The sequence below is a fragment of the Octopus sinensis genome, linkage group LG1, assembly GCF_006345805.1.
Source record: "Octopus sinensis linkage group LG1, ASM634580v1, whole genome shotgun sequence".
In the NCBI taxonomy this organism is placed as follows: domain Eukaryota; kingdom Metazoa; phylum Mollusca; class Cephalopoda; order Octopoda; family Octopodidae; genus Octopus; species Octopus sinensis.
In genome coordinates this window covers 67671243-67680049 of record NC_042997.1, presented here as the reverse complement: position 1 = coordinate 67680049, position 8807 = coordinate 67671243, and the positions used below count along the sequence as shown (strand labels likewise).

Here is an 8807-nt window from a genome sequence, read left to right as displayed (position 1 = left end):
GGAAGCAAACCTCTTACCACACAAAAATGCTTGTGCCTATCATATACATATATACAGGTTGGCCAAAAGTCACCTGATAGTAAATCAAAACCATTTAATTCCAAGATTTATTTATGTTTAACAATTGAATGAATTTCATAAAAGTATCTAAATACGAAACATCATGAAAATTGTTCTAACTGAAGTCCTTCTTGAGCAACACCATTTTTCCAAATGAATAAATAAAACTGAATATTAAGTATTCATGGAATTTTGATTTACTGTCAGATGACTTTTGGCTAACCCTGTATAAATATATGGGTTGTCCAGAAAGTTCATGCTGATTTTTAAAGGAAAGAAAAAAGTCAATAAATACTTGCTATTACATTTTTAAGCAATCAAATATGAACCATTTTGTTGCACAAGGCGTCTCCATCTTTCCTTTAACTTGAAAATACCCTCTTCCAAGACTTGAGGTGGTTTCATGGCAAAGGTATCTTTTTACGTCATCCAAGGAATTGAAATTTTTACCATTAAGAAACCTGAATAAGTGGAAATCCGAAGGAGCAATATCTGGTGAATATGGAGAGTGGGGTAACACATCCCAGCCAAGCTACAGTAATTTTTGTCTGGTTCCCAAAGAAACGTGCAGTCTCGCATTATCATGTTGGAAAACAACACCCTGTTGGCCAATTCTGGACATTTCTCTTGAATTGCTGCTTTTAACTCGCCCAGTTGTGTGCAGTATTTCTCAGAAGTAATTGTCTGGTTACTTGGGAGAAGCTCATAGTACAGAATTTCTTTCCAATCCCACCAGACATAAAGCAAGACTTTTTTAGGGTAAAGACCCACTTTTGGGGTGGCTAAAGGTGGCTCATGTCGCTTACTCCAGGATCGCTTTCTCTGAACATTTCGGTAGATAATCCATTTCTCATCACCTGTCACAATTTGCTTTAAAAAAAGGCATGTTTTCATTCCATTTATAAAGTGAATCACAGATGGAAATCCAAAAAGTTCTTCTCACTCAACTCATATGGTACCCATACATCGTAGCGATTTATGTACCCAAGCCTTAAAAGGGGCTCATGAAAGACGGATTTTGATAGGTTGAGGCTTTCTGCCAATTCTCGGGTTATGCAATGTGGGTAATTCTTAATTAATGACTTCATAAGTGGATGGTCTGCCTGATCGTTCTTTATCAATAAGGCTACAATCTCTAGCTCGGAACCTTGCGAACCATTCCCGTACAGTTCTTTCGGATAAAGAAACATCACTATAAACTGAGCATATTTCTTTGGTTGCATGTGAGGTATTTTTCCCTTTACGGAAAAAGAAAAGCATCAAGTGCCGAAAATGATCTTTCTTATCTTCCATTTTAAAAGGTTACAGAATTAACACAGGTTATAGGAACATAAACCTTCTTCCACGAAAAGATAGCTTAAACTGTGCTCTAAATGGAGATGTAGTCAAATCCTATTTCATGGACTCAACCATGTTCTAAAATAAGTCGAAAGGTAAGCTACTATAAATCAGCACAAACTTTCTGGACAACCCAAAATATGTGTGTGTGTGTGTGAGTGTGTGTGTGTGTGTATGAGCACAAGCATGGCTATATGGTTAAGAAGTTCACTTCTTAAGAACATGGTTTCAGATACAGTCCTACTGTGTTGTGCCTTGAGAAAATAGAGTTGGTAGACAGAAACTGAAACTGTGGGTGGGTGAGAGTGGTGTGTGTGTGCATGTGTGTGAGTTTGTACATGTGTATGCATGTGTGTGAGTTTGTGCATGTGTGTGCATTCATGTCTTGACATTAAGCAATAATTCATCAACCAAGTTATTCATTTCCAATCTTCAGTGAAAACATTCTTGGAAACAAGTGAGGTTAAACAGCAGGAAGGATATCTAGCCATAGAATATCTACCTCAAAGAGTCTGACTAGTTTATACAAGCATGGAAAAGAATACTTGGCAGCATTTCATCCATTTTTACATTCTGAGTTCAAATTCTACCAAGGCTGATTTTGCCTTTTATCCTTTCGGGGGTCAATAAAATAAGTACCAGATGAGTACTGGGGTTGATGTACTTGACTTACACCCTCCTCTGAAATTGCTGGCCTTGTGCCAAACCATAGTTTCTGTCTACCAAATCCACTCCCAAAGCATTGGCCAACCTATTGTTCTTGTAGAGGACACTTGCCCAAAGTGCTGTGGAGCAGGACTGAACACAAAACCCATATAGCTGCTAATTGAAATTCTTAACAATACATTTATTTTTCATTTTAGTTAATAATAAAAGAAACCATAGATTTAGGGAAGAATATTTTTGTTTTAAAGAATAAGAAAAATAAACAAAGAAAAAAGAAATGGTTTAGGAAAAAGTACTTACTGGGTCAAAATCAGGCATATTGAAAGGTGCAACTTCTGCTGATAAAAAATATTCTTCTGGTGTATAAAACTTTACATTGATATTAATGGCAAACTGATAAAGATCAAATGAAAAATGTCAGTACTTGATATACAATATGTTAATGATACAACAATACCATAGCACAAAACAGATATGAATCTATATAGATGTTGATATAAGAGATTATTTCAAAGTCATTCTTAATATTCTAAATGCAGGTATTTATGTTGAGTTACCTATTAATTAGCAATTGTCAAAGACATTATTCTTTAAAAAAAATCTAACTCTAGATTTTGCTAAAAGATTCATTTCCATCAGTAAACAAACAAAAAAAATGAACATAATTATGCATGCAAGAATGTCCCTCCTATTCCAGAAAACTTATCCTGGGTATAAAATAAAATAAAAATAAACACACAGAAAATGATAGCCTCTTCAATATATCCTTGGAGAAATAAGTAAAATATCCAAGAAATCCATTTGTGTCTATACAGGGACAACAGACTAAACATCTCCCAAATTACAGATGAAGATAAATAAGATAAATTTAGAAAAAACCTAATAAATACTTTCAAAGAGTCTGACCTAAAATCATCCATATATATGAACTTAACCATAGCAAATTATCTTGGCATAACATTAACTCTAAACACTAGAAAACATTACCATTAAACGAAACCATGAAGTGGCTTTAAGTGTTAGCACGCTGGGCAAAATGCCTAGCGGTATTTCGTCTGCCGTTATGTCTTGAGTTCAAATTCCACCAAGGTCAACTTTGCCTTTCATCCTTTCGGGGTTGATAAATTAAGAACCAGTTATGCACTGGGGTCAATGTAATCGACTTAATCCTTTTGTCTGTCCTTGTTTGTCCCCTCTATGTTTAGCCCCTTGTGGGCAATAAAGAAATAAGTGTAATTGTGTAATGTAATTGTTTTAAGTGTTTATGTAGTTGCAGGTTGATGTAGACACTTTCTTGGTCTTTCTCACATTTGACCCACTGAAGTATCCAGAATGTGACAGTTGCACAAGCAGTGGCTGGCACTCATTTACAGTTGTGTGGAGTGGTTTGTTCAAAGAACACAATGTGCTGCCCAGTCCGGGAACTGAAGCTGCAAACCAATAACGATGAGTCAGGCCTCCTCATTCTTAATCACTTTCTCTTTCCCTCTGTTGCTCTTCTCTATGGCTAGGTAACCAAGTATCTCCTTTACATCAGCACACCTGTTTCTGTCCTCTTTCTCATTAGGTCTCTCTCTCTCTCTCTCTCTCTGGTTAGGTAACCATGTATCTCCTCTGTAGCAAAACACCTGTTTCTGTTTCTGACACACTCTAACCTTTCATCATCTGACACAAGATCACCTCCTCTAATGCTCCTTCCTCTCTCAATATTTCTTGTCTTGCAAGTTACTTGGTGACCCTGCCAGTGCTGGTGCCACATAAAAGACATCCAGTCCAAATTGTGAAGCGGTTGGCATTTGGATAGGCATCTAGCTATAAATACCATGCCAAAACTGACCTCGCATGTGCTGGTGCCACGTAAAAAGCATTCGGTCCACTCTGCGAGGTGGTTGGTGTTAGGAAGGGCATCCAGTCATAAAAACCATGCCAAAACAGACACAGTAACCTGATGTAGTCTTCTTCCTGGCCAGCTTGTGTCAAACTATCCAACCCATGCCAGCATGGGAGGTGGATGTTAAATGATGACGATGATATATATATCATCATGTTCACACATACACACACAGATACACATATATCAAACAGAAAACTGGAAAAATAATTTTGGTAATATTTATTCCTATTGCAAAAATTTCATTACCAATAGCAGTTCAACAGAAAAATATGCATGGTACATGCTACCAAGCCCTATCTGCTTGCAAGTGACAGCTGGATGTACTTTTATACTACACACACACAGATTCACGAATAACCATGTTTACAATCGCATGGTTCCAGACTTAATCCAGTAGATGAATAGGTGCAGACATAGCTGTTTGATCAAAAAGTTCATTTTTAATCATGTGGTTCTGTGTTCAATCCTGCCATAAAGCACTCAGAAAAGATAATGTATGCTAGGTTGTAGGAATAAAATAATTAACTATAACTCACCAATCGATCAGAACAGGAAAAATCTTTCTTTTTCCCAGGCTTCCAATGATCAGGTCGTCCAGCAGCATCTAAAGAGCAAAATAGAAAATAGTTAACCCTAATAAATGCTTTTTTTTTTTGTTCTTCTTTGTCAGCAATTTTTAAATCAGTTTGAATAAATGAAGTAATTCTGATGGACAAAACAAGAATACTATGTAGACAACCTATTGAGTGTTAGCAAATAATTGTTGATTAGTCCCAGGTTAGCACTGATTGTGTAGATAACCTACGATCAAGTGGTGGTCAAGCTATTACCGCTCCACACTTTCTGTATATCAGAGACTGCATTATACAATATGTTAATTTCTTAAAGATGGTAGAGTGAGCTGGCTCTTCTGAGTTCCTAGTATATACACCAAACACTGACACCCCATACATCCTGTTCTATGCAATCCTTGGTTAAATCTGCTATCAATGATCCAATCTACCCATCTGTCAATAGATACTATGAGAAAGCAAAATTTACTGCAATATGTAGAACAATCACTGTAAAATTGGCAATTCTTTATACACTGCACTATATAATATCATTCTGTATTATATTTACATATAAAAAATACAAAGAGTCTCTATAGGAGTCTAGTAAATGAAATGAACTGCTAATTGCATATATGGCCTAGGTACTGACCACATTAAAAGTAGGGCCATTTTTTACGCCTCAAGATATCTGTTTAATTTTATGCCTCAAGATATTTATATAATTAGTCATTTACCAACAAAAATACTGAATGTAACAAAACATTTCTGACACATGCTAATATGGAAAATCAATGCAAAACAGCAATATCATATACACTCATTTATTTAAGGCCCATTTATCTATGCAAGCATATGGATTGAATGGGAATGTATTTCAGGCAGTATTTTACAAATAGATGCTCTTCTTATTGCCAACATTAAAATGTTTCATGTAGGGGAATTTTATTCCACAGGTCTTCAAAAGTGCAGAGCAACAGTCATAATGTCAACAAGAAATTTAGACATCATATCCCCATTTCACTCAAGGACAGCTGTTGGATAACAACATTCACACACATATACACCTCTCTCTCTCTCTCTGTGATATCATCATCATTCTAATGTCCACTATTCCCTGTTCCATGCTCACAAGGGTCAGACGGAATTTTATAAGACAGACCGTTTACAACTGCCATCTACTAAATTCAGTCAAACGGCATTAATCAACGTGGAGTGCCATGCCGTGGGACTGAATCTGAAACTACATGGTTGCAAAATGATCTTAACCAGCAAACCATGCCTATGCCTATAAGCCAATTAGAAATTACAAACACGTTTACAGCGACATTCTGCTTAATTAATCTCTTTTCCAGTAAACTTATCATCAATATTTTGAGTGACTAAGTGATTATACTACCACTTGAAAGCTGACAATTCGATAATTTGTGAAATGAAATTTCGTTATGAGAAATAGCATATTCGCCAAGTCTATTGGACTTGGGAAATTCAATTCTGTTGTGAATTATCTCCACTTGGATATGATAGCTTTTTCAAATTACTAGCGCATGGAGAATAGTTACTTCCCTTTCAAAGGTCATCTACTTCAGCTGTAACGAAATTGCTGTCCAAGTTATATCTTAACTATAAAAAAAATTTGTTTTAATAGTTCACAGCTAATACTTACATATACATTATTTTTCTTATTTTGAATAGGCAGAAGTTAAAACGTGACTCAAGGCCAAGTTTCGTGCAGGATACTTATCAAATCAATACCTGAACATTTGTCTTGAACCCTTGCACTCAAAGTGCCAGTTACCCAGTTTCTTGACATCACAACATTCCCTTTGAATGGGACGTTGATCAGTTGCAAGATTACTCTTTTACGCTGAGAGGGATGGAGCAAGAAATGAAATGGAATGTTGCTCAAGGACACAATGCACAAACCAGTCCTAGTAAAAATTAATCCAGCAATTAAGAGGGCAAAACCTTAATTACTTAGGCCATGCACATATATATATATATATATAGAGAGAGAGAGAGAGAGAGAGAGGCAATTATGCAGATAAATAATTAGACATATTAAATATAACAGTTTGGGTATAAAATACAAAATATGTATATATGTATATACATGTCTTGTATTTCATACCCAAACTATGATATTATATTAATATATTTAATGTCGAATTTTTATCCACATAATTGCCTCTATATCCACTCAACTTCATCCCTCTTATAGCCTTTCTTTACCTTGTGGAATTGATCGCCTGTAAACGCATTGGTGTCTAAGTTTGAATCTTTTGAGCACTACTAAGTGTCATCTATATGGGTAATTTCTGTGAACTATGTGTGTGTATACACACACACACACACACACACACTCACAGCTTGTTTTTGCTTAAATTCTGCAAATTAATTAAAGCCATTATTACTTTCTACTAACAGGTAGAATATTTTGTGCCAGATATGGCCATTTTAAATGCTAGAGGGTTAAACAAAGTAGCTATTTCTGTCAAACAAGAAATGTCATTTACTTCTAGAATTAATATTTTTGTCCACAATGAAAAATTTTTTTAAATGATAACAGAATTTTAAATCTTGCATAGTTTGTTTAATAACTTGCAACATAAGTCAGGTGGGAGCAATATGCAAACCCATCTAATCTATGCTAGTATGGAAAAATGGATCATCATCATCATTTAACATCTGTTTTCTATGCTGGCATGGGTTGGACAGTTCAACAGGAGCTGGCCAGCTGGAAAGCCGACCAGACTCCAATTGTTTGTTTTGACATGGTTTCTACTGCTGGATGCCCTTCCTAATGTCAACCACTTTACAGAGTGTGCTGGGTGCTTTTCACATGCTACTGCCACAGGTACCCTTACATGGCACCAGCACAAGTGCATTGCATGAGGTACCAGTATGAGTGCATTTAACATGACACCAGCACAAGTGCAGTTTACATGGCACTAGAATGAGTGCATTTTACATGACACTGCACTTGCAGGACAAAGACCTCTTGGCTGGAAGACAGGGTGGGGGCATAACCATGGGAAAAATGGGCACTTAAACAATCATGGTGATAAATGATGATATAGTCATCATCACTGAGCAGACAGCCGATGGCTATTGGGAGATTTTCTTGAAGCGAAGTATTCATTTAGTCCCACTTTGTCTAGCTGAAAAACAAGAGGTATAATTTCAACACATCAGTTTGGTAACTATAGTAGAAAAGTCTTAATTTTCACACACAATTTCAGATAAAAGACCTCTTGCCCAGAAAGTAGAACAAAAATTAGCAATTTTATTAATATGAAATTTCGTCACACACTATCCTTTTATTGAGGGAAATGTAGGAGCATTTGTTACAAAAAAAATGCAAATGAAATTTTTTTTTAAATTGTTAAAATAAGAAAATTATTAACTAACCTCCAACATAAAAACTTTTCATATGATCAATCGTAATGTTATCATTTTCCTATAACATAACAAACACATAATTAAATCAGTTGACAATGTACATAAATGTAGCTCTATAAACTACACCATAGAGAATGTAAATTAATTCAAAGTAAGAAAATGTGTCAAGAATAGTTTTATTTCACTTAGGATTATAGCCAATCAGGTGTAATATATATAATTTATCTTTTATTTTTACTTATTTCAGTCATCAGACTGCAGCCAAGTTGGGGCACTGCCTTGAATTTTTAGTAGAATGTATCAACCCCAGTACTTATTTTTTTAAAGTATGATACTTATTCTATTGGTCTCTCTGGCTGAACCACTAGGTTATGGGGACATAAACACACCAGCACTGGTTGTCAAGTGGCAGTGGGGATGACAAACACAGACACAAAGACACATACACGCACATATACACACACACACACACACAAGGTGCGTAAATAAACTGTCGTCTAAGTTACATAAAAATGAAAATAACACTGACATTTCATTTTAACAGATATATTTACCAAAATTACACAAAAATATCCTGAAATACTAAAGAGTAAATTTATTCAATAAAATCGCCACTGGCTTCAACCACGGCCCCCAGATGACTTTGGAATCTCCTGTGATTCTTCTAGACGGTCTCCTTGTTTAAGTTGGTCAATGCTGCCATAATCCTTGCCTTCAGTTCATCTTTGGCAGTACAAGGAGTTTTGTTGGTCTCTCGCTCAACTGTGCCCAACATATTATAATCAAGAGGGTTGCAGTCTGGGGAGTTAAATGGCCAGATGTTAGGGGTAATGTGGTCACAGAAATTATCTGACAACCATGACTGGGTCCTCCTACTTGTGCAGCATGCTGCAGAG

The 8807-nt window shown here is 35.9% G+C and overlaps 1 protein-coding gene across 2 annotated transcripts in view; it reads right to left on the bottom strand.

Moving 5' to 3' along the window:
• Positions 1-8807, bottom strand: part of LOC115213950 (uncharacterized protein F21D5.5) — an 87288-nt gene that overhangs the window by 53364 nt on the left and 25117 nt on the right. For both annotated transcript variants that reach the window (XM_036501701.1, XM_029782955.2), the window contains exons 9-11: positions 7921-7969; positions 4495-4562; positions 2365-2457 (exon numbers count right to left, since the gene is read on the bottom strand). In XM_036501701.1, coding sequence (XP_036357594.1) covers positions 2365-2457; positions 4495-4562; positions 7921-7969 — 210 coding nt within the window. The remainder of the gene's footprint in view (positions 1-2364; positions 2458-4494; positions 4563-7920; positions 7970-8807) is intronic.